The sequence below is a fragment of the Oncorhynchus kisutch genome, linkage group LG18, assembly GCF_002021735.2.
Source record: "Oncorhynchus kisutch isolate 150728-3 linkage group LG18, Okis_V2, whole genome shotgun sequence".
Lineage (NCBI taxonomy): Eukaryota > Metazoa > Chordata > Actinopteri > Salmoniformes > Salmonidae > Oncorhynchus > Oncorhynchus kisutch.
Genome location: NC_034191.2, coordinates 73,063,366 through 73,083,690, shown reverse-complemented (window position 1 = coordinate 73,083,690; position 20,325 = coordinate 73,063,366). Strand labels below are relative to the sequence as shown.

Here is a 20,325-nt window from a genome sequence, read left to right as displayed (position 1 = left end):
TAACTAAAAAGCAGCATTCCCCAAGAGAGGAAGGCTTTCACTTCAGCAGTGATAAATTCATGAGCTTCTTTAATAAAAAGATCATGATCATTACAAAGAAAATTACGGACTTCTCTTTAAATCTGCGTATTTCTCCAAAGCTCAGTTGTCCTGAGTCTACACAACACTGTCAGGACCTGGAATCAAGAGAGACGCTCACGTTTTTAAATATTATATCTCCTGACACATTGATGAAAACAGTCATGGCCTCTAAACCTTTAAGCTGCATACTGGACCCTATTCCAACTAAACTACTGAAAGAGCTGCTTCCTGTGCTTTGCCCTCCTATGTTGACCATAATAGACAGCTCCCTATCCACCGGATGTGTACCAAACTCACTAAAAGTGGCAGTAATAAAGCCTCTCTTGAAACAGCTAAACATTGACCCAGAAAATGTCAAAAAAACTATCAGCCTATATCAAATCTCCCATTCCTCTCAAAAAAATTTTGAAAGCTGTTGCGCAGCAACTTACTGCCTCCCTGAAGACTAACAATGAATACGAAACACTTCAGTCTGGTTTAAGACCCCATCATAGCACTGAGACTGCACTCGTGAAGGTGGTACATTTTAATGGCGTCAGACCAAGGCTCTGCATCTGTCCTCGTGCTCCTAGACCTTAGTTCTGCTTTTGATACCATCAATCACAACATTCTTTTGGAGAGATTGGAAACTCAAATTGGTCTACACGGAGAAGTTCTGACCTGGTTTAGATCTTATCTGTCCAGAAAAATATCAGTTTGTCTCTGTGGATGGTTTGTCCTCTGACAAATCAACTGTAAATTTCGATGTTCCTCAAGGTTCCGTTTTAGGACCTCTATTGTTTTCACTATATATTTTACCTCTTGCTGATGTCATTCGGGAAACATAATGTTAACTTTCACTGCTATGCTATGCAGACAATACACAGCTGTACATTTCGATGAAATACGGTGAAGCTCCAAAATTGCCCTCCTTGGAAGCCTGTGTTTCAAAACATAAGGTAGTGGCGGCGAATGTTTTACTTTTAAACTTGGACAAAACAGAGATGCTAGTTCTAGGTCCTAATAAACTAAGAGATCTTCTGTTGGATCTGACAATTAATCTTGATGGTTGTAGGGTCATCTCAAATAAAACTGTGAATGACCTCTGTGTTACTCTGGACCCTGATCTCTCTTTTGATGAACATATCAAGACTGCTTCAAGGACAGCTTTTTTCCATCTACGTCACATTGCAAAAATCATAAACTTCCTGTCCAAAAATTATGCAGAAAAATTTATTTGTGCTTTTGTCACTTCTAGATTAGACTACTGCAGTGCTCTACTTTCTGGCTACCCAGATAAAGCACTAAATAAACTTTAGTTAGTGCTAATCACGGCTGAACCCAAAAAATTGATCATATTACTTCAGGGTTAGCCTCTTCCTGTTAAGGAAAGGTGTGATTTTAAGGATTTACTGCTAACCTACAATCATTACATGGGCTTGCTCCTACCTATCTTTCCGATTTTGCCCTGCCATACATACCTACATGTACGCTACGGTCACAAGACGCAGCCCTCCTAATTGTCCCTAGAATTTCTAATCAAACAGCTAGAGGCAGGGCTTTCTCCTATAGAGCTCTATTTTTATGGAATGGTCTGTCTACCCATGTGAGAGACGCAGACGGTCTCGACCTTTAAGTCTTTATTGAAGACTCATCTCTTCAGTAGGTCTTATGATTGAGTGTAGTCTGGCCCAGGGGTGTGAAGGTGAACGGAAAGGCACTGGAGCGACGAACCACCCTTGCCGTCTCTGCCTGGCTGGTTCCCCTCTCTCCACTGGGATTCTCTGCCTCTAACCCTATTACGGGGGCTGGCTTACTAGTGCGCAGTCACTGGCTTACTAGTTCTCTTCCATGCCGTCCCTAGGAGGGGTATGTCACTTGAGTGGATTGAGTCTCTGACATGATCTTTCTGTCCGTGTTGGTGCCCCCTTCGGGTTCGTACCGTGGGGGAGATCTTTGTAGGCTATTCTCGGCCTTGTCTCAGGGTAGTAAGTTGGTAGTTGAAGATATCCCTCTAGTGGTGTGGGGGCTGTGCTTTGGCAAAGTGGGGGTATAGTCCGGGGGTATAGTCGGACGGGGCCACAGTGTCTCCCTACCCCTCCTGTCTCAGCCTCCAGTAATTATGCTGCAATAGTTTGTGTCGGGGGGCTAGGGTCAGTCTGTTATATCTGGAGTATCTCTCCTGTCTTATTCGGTGTCCTGTGTGAATTTAAGTATGCTACCTCTCTCTCTCTCTCGCTTTCTCTCGCTTTCTCTTCTCTCTATGGACATGAGCCCTAGGACCATGCCTCAGGACTACCTGGCCTGATGACTGAGGTGCTGACCTGTTGCATCCTTTACAACCACTGTGATAATTATTATTTTTATTTTTATTATTTGACCATGTTGGTCATCTATGAACGTTTGAACATCTTGGCCATGTTCTGTTATAATCTCCACCCGGCACAGCCAGAAGAGGACTGGCCACCCCTCAGAGCCTGGTTCCTCTCTAGGTTTCTTCCTAGGTTCCTGCCTCTCTAGGGAGTTTTTCCTAGTCACTGTGCTTCTACATCTGCATTGCTTGCTGTTTGGGGTTTTAGGCTGGGTTTCTGTGTAGCACTTTGTGACATTGGCGGATGTAAAAAGGGCTTTATAAATAAATTTGATTGATTGATACAAGCAAAAAATATACACACATACACACTACCCATTACACAATACACAATGTATACAGTAGATATACTCTTGGAGCACACACGAGAGCATGCACATAAGCTCACACACATATTTGGACACACACATTCACACAATTAAAGCTCAGGCTGTGTGCCATAAGACTTAGGGCTGAATTCAGTCAAACCTACCATTGAAATGTTTCTGCCATGTCTTGCAGTATAAAATCACTGCTCTTCCACATGTACTCGGAAAACCATACGCAGTGGCGTGTGAACAAAATCAACTGCTTTTTTCTTCTTTTTACAGTAACGACAGATGTGCATTCTTATCCTCAGAGAACCTCAGCTTCATCCTCTGGCATGACATTAGATGATAACTGTTTTAGGATTTTTCTGACAACAGGAAAAACATATATACTGTACACTGAACAAAAATATAAACACAGTAAAGTAAAGTGGTGGTCCCATGTTTCATGAGCTGATCTTGTCTCAGAAATGTTCCACACGCACAAAAAGCTTATTTCTCTCAAATTTGTTTACATTGCTGTTTGTGAGCATTTCTCCTTTGCCAAGAGAATCCATCCACCTGACAGGTGTGGCATGTCAAGAAGCTGATTAAACAGCATGATCATTACACAGATGCATCTTGTGCTGGGGACAATAAAATGCCACTCTAAAATGTGCAGTTTTGTCACACAACACAATGCCACAGATACACAATGCCACAGATGTCTAAAATGTGTAGGGAGCGTGCAATTGCCATGCTGACTGCAGGAATGTCCACCAGAGCTGTTGCCAGAGAATCTTATGTTAATTTCTCTAACATAAGCCGCCTCCAACGTTGTTTTAGAGAATTTGGCAGTACGTCCAACCTGCCTCACAATCGCAAACCATGTGTAACCACGGCAGCCCGGGACCTCCAGATCCGGCTCCTTCACCTGTGGGATTGTCTAAGCCCAGCCACCCAGACAGCTTAGGAAACTGATGAGCATTTTTGTCTGTAATAAAAACCTATTGTGGGGAAAAACTCATTCTAATTGGCTGGGCCTGGCTCCCAGTGGGTGGACCTGGCTCCCCAAGTGGGTTGGCCTATGCCCTCCCAGGCCCACCCATTGCTGCGCCCCTGCCCACTCATGAAATCCATAGATTAAGGCCTAGTGAATTTATTTCAATTGACTGATTTTGTTATGTGAACTGTAGCTCAGTAAAATCATTTTGTTGCATGTTGCGTTTTATGTTTTTGTTCAGTATATTTATAAGCTACAGCATAAATACTGCTTTCAAATTCAATTGGATTGAGCACTAAAACAGGTTTAGGGTCCATTTTGAATGTCTCCTTCTTGTTGCACATAGCAATATGCACAGTACAATGCAAATAGGCTTAAAGTAATTTCCTCTACAGTATTTAACATCTATACCTTTAATGTGATTTTTTTTTCAGCAGTTTCTGTATTGTTGGCCCTACCTCATGATTTGATTATTTTAGCTTGCCTAATTATGTCCCCTTCAATCTGTGTTTGAAAATAAATTAATTACCAATTTACTGTTGCCAGAATGGACCCAACTGAATCCAAATGACATTATCTCTTTTCAGGGTTGTTGGGACCATCTGCATTCTAACCCTGGTGTGTTTCTGTTTCAGTAGCCAATCTGCCTTGTGTGACCATCCACTGGGCAAAAACTGGTTGAATCAATGTGGAATCAATGTGGAAAACTAATTTTCAAAAGGTCATCAAAACGTAAGCACATTTCTTTTTTTTACCCAACTTTGAACCTCATTTTTTAAAATGTTTTATTCACATTGAATTCAACATCTCACGGCACAATACTTCTCTCCCCTATTTGATCTAGATAGTTTATGTGTATGTATTGATATGTAGGCTACGTGTACCTTTAAAATAAAGTTATTGTCTATTAATGTTCTGCATTATGTCATGTTTCATGTTGTGTGTGGACCCCAGGAAGAGTAGCTGCTGCTTTTCCAATATCTATTGGGGACCTAAATAATATACCAAATACCACTTGAGTTCATGTTCTGAGCTACTGTAGCCTGATGCTGCATTCCTTCTTCATGCCAAGTCCCAACGTCTTCTTCATGCTGCGGCATCACACTACAATCTATCGCATTCTTCTCAATATAATGTCACTCTCATTTGGCAAAATAAAGACTGCTTGCATAATACTGTACCACATGCCAGACCTGCATTCAAATAGTATCTGCTTTCTTTCAAATCCTTTAGAGTGTTTGATTGTGCCTGGATTGGGGGTGAGTTTACCCTTTTGGGACTATCTCATTACTTCCATTGCACCAGAAAAGCTCAATTGCGCACAGTTATTATATTATCACAGTTAAAGTATTTGAAAGAAAATAATATTTGAACCTGGGTCTGCCACATAAATGACTCTGAAATCAAAAGAATAATCAGTGATATTGTAGGCTCTCTTTTATTTCACAGGAGGTCGTTATCTTATATACAGAGGCATGTGTTTGCAAAGTACAAAAAATATTTAAACTTAAAGTACTAAAATGTATTTATAAATAATATTTACTGCAATGTGGGCATTACTGAGGCACTGCATTGTGGTTGAGCAGTGAGACATATAAAGCCAGTATCTACTGACTGCTGAGAAGATGCCTGTTGTAGGCTACTGCATTTATGACAGTTTATAAGAATGGAGAGAGAAAAAAAAAATCTATTCATGTCTTAGATGTTATTATGATGAAGCAGCTCTTGTTATGATGAAAACAGTACATTTATGACAGAGATGTGTTGAGTTGACTTTTCACCATGATGTTTTTGTGTAAAAATGTCCCCCCCCCCTAACAACAAATAGGACCGCTCCCAAGTTCTAAACATTTTCCCCAATGTTCCCGATACAAAGCATGCAATCAGAAATCTCTTTAGAAAAGTCCCCCGTAGACACTGATAAATAGCAGTGTGATCCCAGTCACTCATCCATGGCATCTAATGGGGCAACGATGTGGGTAGAGATCCATTTAGAAACAGGACAGGGGTACTGTATATACCAGGCACACACTGGATCTATTGCTACAGAAAACAGCCCTTCAACACACCTGCAACCATAACATGAAAATATACAGTATATCATATTAAAGTTGAGCGGTGTCTTTTTTATTATTATTCTAGTCGAATAGAAACTATATGTGCCGGTATCAGTCCTACAGTGGAGAGTAGTCTATGGGTAACCAAGAGAAGCTGAATGGCCTGTAGAGCAAACAAACAAAATGCTGTACAAACTTTTACACTTTTATCTGAAAAATAATTCACTTAAAAGTAGAAAATTACTGCTAAACACAGTTTCTGCAAAATACTGTAGAGTAATTATAGCTGTTCAGCTTTGGGCATGACTTGTCTATATGATGCATTCAAAACATGCAAAACAAATACTTAAAATAATAAATAAATAGGACGATTATCCACCCGTCTAATAGTGAATAGGATCTCTGATGCTCATAAAATATGCAGCCGTTTGGGAAGTTTAAGTCCTAAAGAAGTTATGGAGAAAAAAAACATCTGTCAATCTTAACCATGAGATGTAGGTTTGATTGTCACATACTGATCTTGGTTACTGAATTGCTTCTTAGCTTTGTGTAACTAAGACCAGATCGTTATGAATGAAAAAGGAACTAATATGCAGGGAGCCCGGGATATTTTTTACATGTAAACGCAAGAGAAAAAAATGCTAAAACAGTTCAAATACAGCGTTCTTTTAATGTGAAAAGTTATTACCTGCCCGTTCGTCTTGTTACAGTGTGGAAGTATTCCCTTTCATGGTAAGCGACTCCAATTCAGAAGAGGCCATGTTTTTTTTCTTACTCTAAAAATATCAAAAATAGTAATAATTGTACTGCTATGAAAGACTGGCAACATCAACAAAGTTATACTTTACTACGAAAAATTGTATCCCTTTGTTTTTTTCTCCCACATCTCACAGTTATAAAACTGTTGATCATAAGGAATCACACCAATAATAGTAAGACCTTTAATGAACTCATACGGTCAGGCATTCTTTGTAAATACTGATCAACTGTATTTCTTTTAGTCTAATAAATGATTATTACGTCAGTGATATAATTGTTGTGACCCTGCAGAGGTTATTCATGCATATTAACTGTGAAGCAAACTTGACATGAGCAGGGTCAATGGTCATCTAGGATTTACACACGCCCCCTTTGTGTACTCCCACAAAGCATGTTCTCCAAAAAATAATTTGTTTTCTCTATGAAAACTCCTAGCAGATTCTCTGCACAACCACATGTACTAAACCAGGGTCATTTGAGCTATTTTACATTCGGTAAACAACAACAACAACAACAACTAAAAATGTAAAAGAGAAAAAAAGCATTTCCTAGTCGCTGTTACAGAAATGTCTCACGGTCTCTGTCGGGGGCAAGGCAATGTTCGCTTAGGTCACTGTTCCTGGACTGTTCGAGAATTAAAACTTGGAAAAGTTCACTAGTCGCCCGTGTGACGCTGTCGTAAGACGGCGGAGAGGAGGTGGAGGACAGGGTCTCCATCAGCTCCATCTCAGGCCCCCCGTAGTTCTCCTTGATCATGGAGGCTATGAGGCCCTCTTTCTCTGGGGCAGTGACCCTCTTGTCCGTGGAGCTTTGCGTCAGATTGATCTGCATTGATCTGTACATGAAGGAGGCTTGCTTCATCTGCCTCCGCAACAGGTGCCGGCGGTAGCACCTCTGGATGACTGCGGCGGACATGTCCTCCTGTTTGCGCCTCAGCGTGGTGGTGATGGGCTCGTAGGAGATCTTGGATGGGTTGGCCATCATGAACTTCTCCTCCATTTGCTGCTTAAGAGCGTCCATCTCGCCCGACTCGCCCAACACACGCTTGGTGAAGGCAAACAGAATGTCCAGGCAGTGGATCTTGTCTCCACTGACCATGGGCAGGTCCATGGAGATCAGCTTAATCTTGTTAGGCTTGCCAATGCGCAGTGGCTCCGACAGTGTGTCGGCAAAGTCTGACAGCTTGGCGTACTCGATGAACTGCGTGGCCTCTGGGTCGAACTTCTCCCACACCTCATAGAACATCTCGAAGTCGTCCTCACTCAGCGGCTCGGTGCTCTCCTCGGTTGCCACGCTGAAGTTCTCCAGGATGATGGCGATGTACATGTTGACCACGATGAGGAAGGAGATGATGATATAGGTGACAAAGAAGGTGATGCCCACTGAGGGGTTGCCACAGTTGCCCCGGGCGTTTGTGCCTGTGTGGACGAGGTTGGGGTTGCACTCTTCCGGAGAGTTGTTGAGGATGGGGCTGAGCAGGCCGTCCCAGCCCGCTGACGTGGTGATCTGGAATAGGCAGATCATACTGTTGCCGAACGTCTCGAAGTTGAACATGTCGTCGATGCCTGCCTGCTTCTTGACATAGGCAAAGTTGGCCATGCCAAAGATGGCGTATATGAACATGACCAGAAAGAGCAGGAGGCCGATGTTGAATAGGGCGGGAAGGGACATCATTAAGGCAAAGAGTAAGGTCCTTATTCCTTTGGCTCCACGGATGAGTCGAAGGACTCGTCCGATCCTGGCCAATCGAATGACTCGGAACAGTGTCGGCGACACAAAGTACTTCTCTATGATGTCAGCGAGAACGATACCTGGAAGATAGGGGGAAAAACATGAGATCTCTGTACTTCTAATTAGACCATCATTAACAGTAAGGCTAGCTCTTTCCCACACTACGCACGCAATATCTTATGGAATTAGATTGACTATTGGTAACCAGGAGTAAATTAGGCTGAAGGACAGAGTCTCCCTGCTATCATCAATAAGCTTCCTTCTCCTTCATGTCAATTCTAGCTTCCCCAAACCCATTCACCAATGAGCTCATGATAAAGGCTTCCACTATTACTGGGTCTGCCTGCCTTCAAATGACATTCAAGTTGCCTCCAATCCCTCTCACCTCCACGACCACTTTACCATCTGTCCCTGATTTGTGACCCTCTCCCATGGACCAGGAAGGTCACACCTGAGTTATTGATTGTGGAGAGGGGTTGGGAGTCACCCTTTCGAGCCATACATTAAGCCCCCAGCCCCCCACCAACCACCAACCACAACCCTCTGATGCAGCACTTCAATCATGCCCAAATCACCCCCGCTGACAACCCTGATTGCTACAATTACCTTCACCTCAACAGAGGCATCCTTGCCCACGCATGTAATTTAGCATGGGGACGGTTACTTAGATTCAACCTATATGTTAGCCCTTTGGTTTGTTTTAGTTCCCCATTAGGGCCATGCAGAACATACATGTGCCTCTGATTCATCAGATAAAAGCCCCACTTACTATCAATGACTTGATTGACATGATAGATAACCTTGCCAAATGGATACAAAATCTTGGATGCCAGAGGTGATGGCCAAGGTATATTGCAAAACACACTTATTGTTTAGAACTAAACAGCAATCTTATCCAGAGCGACTTACAGTAGTTCCCTCTAAGCTGCACGCTTGTGCGGGTAGTAGCCCTGAGACTACCGAGTAGCTCCCCCGGGACTGCCTCGCAGGAATATCAGCCCCCCGAGAGAAGCACGAAATTTAATTTCACTCAACTTTCTAGAGCCGTGTTCACCAACTGGTCAATTGCGATCGACTGGTCGATCTCCAACGCATTCCTAGTCGATCACTAAACATTTCTGTAAAACTGTTGGCAGTAGGTGCAGCCGATTCAGCTACCCTGTGAGATTTCAAAACGTTTAAAACCATGACTAGAGAGAGACTGTCAACGAATAAAGCAATGAGATGCTGTTTTTATGAGTGAGTTCATGTTTAAGTTCTTACTCAGCATTGTCAACACTTTGTATCCAACACTTTTATAAACCATAAAATGCACGTTCTTCCTATTTCCACTCAGCGCTACAACAAGCACTGCAGCATTAATGAATAAGTCGGAAAGTGTCTCTATAGACTTGCGCTGTTGTTATTATTACCGTTTGGGTCTTTTTTAATATCGAGGAACATTTCACTTTCTCTGTTCATCGGAGTAATAACATGAATTTGTGCATGAGGCAGAAATAATGCGGTGCGACTCGAGTTTTGCCATCAGCTGGAAGACGGTGTCCCTTTTTGGTCAGTGTCAGTGGAGGAAAGGGAGAGCGGAGGGATGTTAAGAGACTGACCCTCAGTCTGCTGCTCTCTCCCTCCGCTGAGACTGACCATCAGATGCAGGCACCATCAGCTCAGTAAAAGACAATTATTTAAAAGGTATGCTCACTCAGCTGTGATTCACAAGTAATACATCAATGGATCTATTACTGGCGTGATCATATAGCCTACCTCAAATGTTGAAATATAACTTTAAAAATGGCCTGAACATTGGCAGGGCAATTCAAGCAAACACAATATGCTGTGATAATGTATTGGGCCTATAGCTTACTGCACAAACATCATTGCTACAGTACTGTTTTTAATTGGTTAATGTTGCATAGGCTTACCTTTTTTAAGTCATGTTAATAAAAAATCAGAGCGGTAGATCTTGGCATGCATTTTGACTCAAAGTGATCGAATCAACGCAACAGTAGTCACGTTCAATGCAACAAAACAAAACAAACTATGCAAGAGATTTTGTTGTAGGCAGAAAGCATCGGAGTAGGATTTTAATGCATTGACATGTACTACTCAGCCCGTACTCTACCGAGACCAGTGCGGCATAAACAATCAGAGCTACAGTAGGCCTATATGCAAATAGACAATTGCCATACATGGATCTGTGCAATTTACTTTGAACTGGACTGTGTTCACAGCATGAACGGTTGTGAGGAGATACGCTTGTTTTGAGATAAAAGCGAGACCTGCATGTAGACACTTGAGCACATTTTGTTCATATCCTTTGCTACTTAGTGAGTTATTAGCTCAGTTATAGATAATTTATAGTCAGCAATAGGAGAGTGATTGCTTCCTACAACAGCAGAAAATGTGTACATTTCTCTTTGAAAAGAGAGTCAGGTAAAGTTTTTTTTTTTTGTCTTAAAGGAACAGTGTTGTATTTTGAATAAGCTAAGTAGCCAATAGCCAGATGGAAGCATAATTTGTCTGATTCTCTGTAATAATGGTATGGTAAAATGTATGCATTTTATTTTGTAAAGTGGTTTACACCTGCATTGCTTGCTGTTTGGGGTTTTAGGCTGGGTTTCTGTACAGCACTTTGAGATATCAGCTGATGTACGAAGGGCTATATAAATAAATTTGATTTGATTTGATTTGTTTATTGCATTAAGCAGCACAACAACATTTTCAGTCACCTCCTTGTCTGAAGGACGAGTGGATAAACAGGTTCATGTCAAGCCCTGCATGTTTTTTTTCAAAGGTCTCATGGAATGTAGGCCTACATTGAACACCACACATTGGCTGCTACTGTAGACAGACTAGCTATTTCCATGTTAAAATGTTATGTGATGCATTTTCTCCATTGTTCTTTTATGGTAAGCCACTCTGGTCGACCTCCATTCTGATCAAATAGCCACAGTAGCCTACACGGCCACAGTAAAACTGTAACTTAAAGCGGGTACAGCCTCAGTGTTCACAAACGCAAGCTGGAAGTTGCACAGAATTTTCATAACGTTCAAGTTTGCACTCAACAGACCTAAAATTTGCTCAGTGATAAAAAATTTTTGAGGGAACATTGCCCATAACCCTAGCGTTGCAAGAACCCAGGCACTAAAACTGAGCTACATGGGAAATCTGTCAATATAATATTTCTTGGTAAATTTGAAGGTCCCAAGCTAAATGTCATTATCTGTGTATGAGCCAGCTAGTGACTTGGAATGCCTTGCTTATAGGCAAACAACCAAGGTCATGAGTTCAACTGTATCACCCAAGGATGTTGACCTGCCACTGAGGCATTAGACGAGAACTGCAGTGCCTTCGGAAAGTATTCAGACCCCTTGACTTTTTCCACATTTTGTTATGTAACAGCCTTCTAAAATCGAAAAAATAAACAAAAAAACTCCTCATCTATCTACACACAATATCCCATAATGACGAAGTGAAAACAGGTTTTTAGAAATTTTAGCAAACAAAATTAAATATAAAAACAAAAATACCTTATTTACATAAGTATTCAGACCCTTTGCTATGAAACTCTAAATTGAGCTCAGGTGCATCCTGTTTCCACTGATCATCCTTGAGATGTTTCTACAACTTGATTGGAGTCCACCTGTGGTAAATTCAATTGACTGGACATGATTTGGAAAGGCACATACCTGTCTATATAAGGTCCCACAGTTGACAGTGCACGTCAGAGCAAAAACCAAGCCATATGGTCGAAGGAATAGTTCGTAGTGCTCAGAGACAGGATTGTGTCGAGGGGTACCAAAACATTTCTGCAGCATTAAAGGTCCCCAAGAACACAGTGGCCTGCATCATTCTTAAATGGAAGAAGTTTGGAACCACCAAGACTCTTCCTAGAGTGGCCAAACTGAGCAATCAGGGGAGAAGGGCCTTGGTCAGGCAGGTGACCGAGTACCTGATGGTCACTCTGACAGAGCTCTAGAGTTCTGTGGAGATGGAAAAACCTTCCAGAAGGACGACCATCTCTGCATCACTCCACCAATCATGCCTTTATGGTAGAGTGGCCAGGCGGAAGCCACTCCTCAGTAAAATGTCAGCCCACTTGGAATTTGCAAAAAGGCACCTAAAAGACACTCAAACCATGAGAAACAAGATTCTCTGGTCAGATGAAACTAAGATTGAACTCTTTAGCCTGAATGCCAAGCATCACGTCTGTAGGAAACCTGGCACCATCCCTACCGTGAGGCATGGTGGTGGCAGCATCATGCTGTGGGAATGTTTTTCAGCGGCAGGGACTGGGAGACTAGTCAGGAGGGAGGCAAAGATGTACGGAGCAAAGTACAGAGAGATCCTTGATGAAAACCTGCTCCAGAGCTCTCTGGACCTCAGTCTGGGGCGACGGTTCACCTTCCAACAGGAAAATGACCCTAAGCACACAGCCAAGACAACGCAGGAGTGGGTTCGGGACAGGTCTCTGAATGTCCTTGAGTGGTCCAGCCAGAGCCCGGAAAATAGCTGTGCTATCCTCTCAACCTGACGGAGCTTCAGTATCTCCAGAGAAGAATGGTAGAAACTCCCCAAATACAGCTGTGCCAAGCTTGTAGCATCATACCCAAGAAGACTCGATGCTGTAATCTCTGCCATAGGTGCTTCAACAAAGTACTGAGTAAAGGGTCTAAATACTTATTTAATGTGATATTTACGTTTTTTTTTCTTCTAAAAACCTGTTTTTGCTTTGTCATTACGGGGTATTGTGTGTAGATTGATGAGGAAAGAAAACTATTTAATCAACTTTAGAATAAGGCTGTAACATATCAAAATATGGAAAAAATGAAGGGGTCTGAATACTTTCCGAATGCACTGTACATACCGAGGGCCATACATCAGCTACATATAGCAACCATATTTCAGTATAACTGCCAGTTAACAGACCCATGCAATTACATCGAAATGAGCATCATTGAAAACCCCTGATTATTTATGAAATTTTTTTGGTACTTTTTACCTCTTTTTCTCCCCAATTGGTAGTTACAGTTTTGTCCCATCGCTGCAACTCCCATATGGACTAGGGAGAGGCGGCTGTCGAGAGCCATGCGTCCTCCAAAACACGTTACCCTGCCAAGCCGCACTGCTTCTTGACACACTGCTAGCTTAACCAGGAAGCCAGCCGCACCAATGTGTCGGCGGAAACACCGTACAGCTGGCGACCCAATTCAAATTGCATGCGCCCGGCTCGCCATAAGGACTCGCTAGAGCGCGATGGGACAAGGACATCCCGGCCGGCCTAACCCGGACGACGCTGGGCCAATTGTGCACCGCCTCATTGATCTCACAGCCAGCTGCGACACAGCCTGGGATCAAACCCGGGTCTGTAGTGACGCCTCTAGCACTGCGATGCAGTGCCTTAGACCGCTACGCCACTTGGGAGGCAGACCCCTGATTAATTAAGTCCAAGCAACAAACTCACCAACGATGGAGAGGATGACCACTACAAAGTCGAAGATGTTCCAGCCAATGGTGAAGAAGTAGCAGCGTAGCGCCACGATCTTGATGAGGCACTCGCAGGAGAAGATGATGATGAAGGCCAGGTTGATTTTGTTGAGGATGTACTCCATGCGGGCCGGCTGCTCGTCCGTCTCCACCATCATGGTAATCATGTTGAGCAGGATGAGGACCATGATGATGATGTCGAAGGCCTGCTTTCCCACCAGGTCGAAGAAGAAGCCCTGTACTTGGTTCTGGGAGAAGAGAGGTAGTGAGCAAGAGGCTTATGCACTAAGGTGAAGAAAATTGAAAGAATAGGAAACTTTTTTAAGGTTTGAACTTTTGTTATATATATTTTTTTTTTTAACTATCCTGCCCAATACTTCACCCAGTACTTTTTTGTACATATTTTTATTTCACCTTTATCAGGTAAGCTAGTTGAGAACACGTTGTTATTTACAACTAATTTACAACTATCCCTATAAGATCCAGAAATACCAGTCATTGGAACACAAGAGGCTTATGCACTATAGGGCAAAGAAAATAAAAGGAATAGTTCCCTTTTTGGGGGGTTTTAACTTATTTTTAACTTATCTGGCATGTTATGTCAAAAATAAGCTAAAAGTTCCAAAAAAGTGAACTATCCCTTTAATTAGATCAAGAAAATAGGGTTCAATTAGCTGCAGCTCACCAATGGCCTTGGAATTGGTTTCTGAGGCTTTTTAGACCCTAGCTTCTTCATGGCATTGTAGTACTTTTTCTGTTCCTCTGTCATGAAGATGTCTTGCCCACCTAAGTAAAGAGACATCCCTTTTCTGTTATTTTCACTGTGAAAATAACCCAATTTTTTAAAAGCTCATGGCATTTGTTGGCCATGATGGTTTTGATACTTATCTTTCGTTTCTGCTGGTTGAAGTTGTCGATAATGACACCAATGAAGAGGTTAAGGGTGAAGAAGGAGCCAAAGATGATGAAAATGACGAAGTATAGGTACATGTACATGTTGACCTCTCTGATAGGCTGTTCGTCCACCTAGTGCAGCCAGAGAAAAAACATGTTAGGAGGATACACCGTTCAGCTACATTTTATCAGTTGAAAACTTTGTTATTCTGGTTGATTATGGCATGATTATGACAACAACAAATATTTTCACATTTCAATTTCAAGTCATTTTTAAGACAGTCTTATATAGGCTTTATGATGGAATATTCAAATGTTAAAATCATGTTATACAAAACAAGTACATTGATGTGTAATACTTACAGCACGAGAATCCACTGCTGCATACATGATCTCCATCCAGCCTTTGAATGTAGCCTTGTAACAAAGGACATGAACGTCAATGAGCATGTGCAACTATCAACTTCAATGACATGTGCCACTATCAACTTCAATGAGCATGTGCCACCATCAACTTCAATGAGCATGTGCCACCATCAACTTCAATGAGCATGTGCCACTATCAACTTCAATGACATGTGCCACCATCAACTTCAATGACATGTGCCACCATAAACTTCAATGACATGTGCCACCATCAACTTCAATGACATGTGCCACTATCAACTTCAACAACATGTGCCACTATCAACTTCAATGAGCATGTGCCACTATCAACTTCAATGAGCATGTGCCACTATCAACTTCAATGAGAATGTGCCACCATCAACTTCAATGACATGTGCCGCCATCAACTTCAATGATCATGTGCCACTATCCACTTCAATGAGTATGTGCCACTATCAACTTCAATGAGCATGTGCCACTATCAACTTCAATGAGCATGTGCCACTATCAATTTCAATGAGCATGTGCCACTATCAACTTCAATGAGCATGTGCCACTATCAACTTCAATGAGCATGTGCCACTATCAACTTCAATGAGCATGTGCCACTATCAACTTCAATGAGCATGTGCCACCATCAACTTCAATGAGCATGCGCCACTATCATCACTATATAAAGGCATACATAGGAGCATTAGTTTAAAATGCTAACGATATATGCTTGTATTTCTATATGACAGAGTGTGGGTATCTGTCCTTCCTATGATATGGTTTTGTCATCAACCATTAAACAGAAGAACCCCTTTCAAAAAACAAAAACATACAGTCTCTACAAAATAAATACTGGCCATGTGCCATGTTAGAGCTGAGATGTTATGAATGGCAGTGGAAAGGATTTATATGTGCTTCCTCCTGACCGCATGGAGTGTCTTTCTAGACGGAGGAAGAAGGAGAGTGAGCGGGGTGCCCTACTTCATCACAAGTGAGTTCTTATCAGCGAGAAATCACGGTGGTGGGTCTTTTCGCCTTGGTTACGGGTTATTATTGGCTTTTGTGAATGACTGAGGGCCAGACTGTTTCCAGATGCAAATGGGGGAAGTTAGAAGGAAGGGAAATCACAAGAAGGTGATGGAAAGGAGCTAAGTGAATTGTTGCTAGGCACCCAGACCAACTAAGTTAAAGCGAAGAAGGAAGTGCATGCACTTGCTTAGAACAACATTCTCTGTAATGGCCTCAATCGCTGCTAAATGCACAACATTCTCTGTAATGGCCTCCATCGCTGCTAAAAGCATAACATTCTCTGTAATGGCCTCCATCGCTGCTAAATGCACAACATTCTCTGTAATGGCCTCCATCGCTGCTAAATGCACAACATTCTCTGTAATGGCCTCCATCACTGCTAAATGCATAACATTCTCTGTAATGGCCTCCATCACTGCTAAAAGCACAACATTCTCTGCCTCCATCTCTGCTAAAAGCATAACATTCTCTGCCTCCATCACTGCTAAAAGCATAACATTCTCTGCCTCCATCACTGATAAATGCATAACATTCTCTGTAATGGCCTCCATCGCTGCTAAAAGCATAACATTCTCTGCCTCCATCGCTGCTAAATGCATAACATTCTCTGTAATGGCCTCCATCGCTGCTAAATGCATAACATTCTCTGTAATGGCCTCCATCGCTGCTAAATGCATAACATTCTCTGTAATGGCCTCCATCGCTGCTAAATGCATAACATTCTCTGTAATGGCCTCCATCGCTGCTAAATGCATAACATTCTCTGTAATGGCCTCCATCGCTGCTAAATGCATAACATTCTCTGTAATGGCCTCCATCGCTGCTAAATGCATAACATTCTCTGTAATGGCCTCCATCGCTGCTACAAATAAAAGCTTGCGACTTGTTGATCGATTCGGGGATCTCTGGACAGACATGGTGAGCAGCGTAAAAAAGTGTGAGCGAGGAAAGAACGTCTCAAACTGTGACTAAAAGGAAAGGGGAAAAAAGGTCCAACTCACAACTTGTAAGAGGGCAAGGTAACCAGCACCCACGTTGTCGAAGTTGACCTTGACTCTGGTCCAGTAGAACTGCGTGTCGTTCATGGCCCGGCAGTCGGTCTTGTTGTTGACCATGGACACATTGTGGATGTAGCCCGTCTGGTTGACGCAGCGTCCGTACTTGCCGGCGAACAGATTGACCCCCATGATGCTGAAGATGAGCCAGAAGATCAGGCACACCAGCAGTACGTTCATGATGGACGGGATGGCGCCGATCAGGGCGTTTACCACAACCTGTCGCCATCGAAACACACACGTCAAGCGTCCATCTGCCCCATTCTGCTTTCACATGACACACTCCATACATGATGCCAGTAACTTAATCAGAGAAACTCATACCAGTGTGCACATGCTTGTGGTTCACTTACTCTAAGTGCTTGCCCAACCCCCCCCCCCCCCCCCCCCCAAAACACAAAGTATATATACATATCAAACTATTCAAACACACTTTGTAGAATAATCCCACCACCTTAAAAATATCACATTTCCAAAATTCATGCAAACTAGTGAAACTTGCAAATGAGATTAAAATGAGAATGTTTGTTTGTCTCATATTCAATCACAAGCAGCAGCAACTTTTTAAAACTACCCTGGTAAGATTTTTCCTGGTTGAGACGAACCTTAAAGTGCTAGACTAGAGGAACAGGAGGGTAGTGTGCAGAGCTAGGAGTTCCTGAGTGTCACTGCTCTAATAGAACGAGTGGATATTGGGGTTTAGCCCTGCACATCCCTTAAGGTGTCACAAAGAAATCTGCTGCTCACTCACTCCTCTGTATACTGTAGCCGGGCTGCACTTCCACTTCGCGTTTCCCACTGAGGAGTAGACCCAGACGTTTTCAAGCATCGTGACGCCTTATCCCATTTGCCAAATTTACAGTGGAGGAGAGCAGCGAGCTCGGCGGACATCAGCCCTCCCATTTCCGACAGCATGCAAATTTCATGGGCAGGAATTCAAATTCATTCCAGTGGATGTCAGGGGAAATTATATACATATTAAAGGGCTACAAGCTAGGCTGACAGCTGTTGACTTAAACTAACACTGTGCAACAGGAGGGAACAATAGCCCAAAATCTTAACTTCAGTGTGCATGAACTGTTCGAGGGGGTTTAAGGATGTGTTTGAGGGAATGAATAATGATTATGGAAATGTTACAGGCTAAACATTCATCTGAATATCTGTACACAGAAATGCATGTAAGAGAACGTGATAAGAAAAGCAACCACTTAAACAAACAGTGGAATAGCAATGAGATTTATATTAATACTGCCAGAAGTGAGAAACAACTTGTAAAGTAATATCACAGGCAGGCAAAGATGTGAGAAAGGATAGAAAGATGGGAATGAGATAATGGAAATGCTACATACTAAGTATACGTATTATGTACAGTTGAAGTCTGAAGTTTACATACACCTTAGCCAAATACATTTAAACTCAGTTTTTCACAATTCCTGACATTTAATCCTAGTAAAAATTCCCTGTTTTAGGTCAGATAGGATCATCACTTTATTTTAAGAATGTGAAATGTCAGAATAATAGTAGAGAAAATGAATTGTTTCAGCATAAATTTTTATTTATCATTTATTTATCATTTATCATTCCCAGTGGGTCAGACGTTTACATACACTCAATTAGTATTTGGTAGCATTGCTTTTAAATAGTTTAACATGGAAAAACGTTTCGGGTAGCCTTCCACAAGATTCCCACAATAAGTTGGGTGAATTCTGGCCCATTCCTCTTGACAGAGCTGGTGTAACTGAGTCAGGTTTGTAGGCCTCCTTGCTCGCACACACTTTTCAGTTCTGCCCACAAATATCTATAGGATTGAGGTCAGGGCTTTGTGATGGCCACTCCAATACCTTGACTTTGTTGTCCTTAAGATATTTTGCCACAACTATGGAAGTATGCTTGGAGTCATTGTCCATTAGGAAGACCTATTTGTGACCACAGGCAGGCACTTTAACTACCTGACTGATGTCTTGAGATGTTGCTTCAATATATCCACATAATTTTCCTTCCTCAATATGCTATCTATTTTGTGAAGTGCACCAGTCCCTCCTGTAGCAAAGCCCCCCCACAACATGATGCTGCCATCCCCGTGCTTGGTGTTCTTCTGCTTGCAAGCCTCCCTCTTTTTTTCTCCAAACATAATGATGGTCATTATGGCCAAACATTTTTGATTCATCAGACCAGAGAACATTTCTCCAAAAAGTACGATCTTTGTCCCCAGGTGCAGTTGCAAACCATAGTCTGGCTTTTTTTATAGCGGTTTTGGAGCAATGGCTTCTTCCTTGCTGAGCGGCCTTTCAGGTTATGTAAATATAGGACTCGTTTTACTGTGGATATATATACATTTCTACCGGTTTCCTCCAGCATCTTAACAAGGTCCTTTGTTGTTGTGGGATTGATTTACACTTTTCACACCAAAGTACGTTCATCTCTAGGAGACAGAACGTGTCTCCTTCCTGAGCGGTATGATGGCTGTGTGGTCCCATGGTGTTTATACTTGCGTACTATTGTTTGTACAGATGAATGTGGTACCTTCAGGTGTTTGGAAATTGCTCCCAAGGATGAACCAGACTCAGGGAGATCTACAATTGGTTTTCTGAGGTCTTGGCTGATTTCTTTTGATTTTCCCATGATGTCAAGCAAAGAGGCACTGAGTTTAAAGTTAGGCCTTGAAATACATCCACAGGTACACCTCCAATTGACTCAAATGATGTCAATTAGCCTATCAGAAGCTTCTAAAGCCATGACATCATTTTCTGGAATTTTCCAAGCTGTTTAAAGGCACAGTCAACATAGTGTATATACACTTCTGACCCAATGGAATTGTGATACATTGAATTATAAGTGAAATAATCTGTCTGTAAACAATTGTTGAAAAAATGACTTGTGTCATGCACAAAGTAGATGTCCTAACCGACTTGCCAAAACTACAGTTTGTTAAAAAGACATTTGTGGAGTGGTTGAAAAACTGATTTGAATGACTCCAACCTAAGTGTATGTAAACTTCCAACTTCAACTGTACATGAAGTATGTGCATGCATGACACTGCTATATTTATTAGATTTTCTGGTAACACTTTACAATTGTGTCCATATTCCTGTGTAATAATGCTGTAACAACATTGATTTAGTGAGAACTGGGCTTTTTAACGGGAACCCCTTGATAAAGACAGGCAATAATGACTGTATAAAATAAATCATTCAAACAACTGAGATATATTGTATGCTCC

The 20,325-nt window shown here is 42.1% G+C and overlaps 1 protein-coding gene across 2 annotated transcripts in view; it reads right to left on the bottom strand.

Annotated features, from left to right (window-relative positions):
- Window positions 1-5,143: 5,143 nt before the first annotated feature.
- The window catches only part of LOC109909635 (sodium channel protein type 4 subunit alpha), a 207,742-nt gene continuing 192,560 nt past the window's right edge, over window positions 5,144-20,325 (bottom strand). For both annotated transcript variants that reach the window (XM_031796748.1, XM_031796749.1), the window contains exons 23-28: window positions 17,052-17,324; window positions 15,007-15,060; window positions 14,638-14,775; window positions 14,435-14,539; window positions 13,727-13,997; window positions 5,144-8,348 (exon numbers count right to left, since the gene is read on the bottom strand). In XM_031796748.1, coding sequence (XP_031652608.1) covers window positions 7,096-8,348; window positions 13,727-13,997; window positions 14,435-14,539; window positions 14,638-14,775; window positions 15,007-15,060; window positions 17,052-17,324 — 2,094 coding nt within the window. In that variant the 3' untranslated portion in view covers window positions 5,144-7,095. The remainder of the gene's footprint in view (window positions 8,349-13,726; window positions 13,998-14,434; window positions 14,540-14,637; window positions 14,776-15,006; window positions 15,061-17,051; window positions 17,325-20,325) is intronic.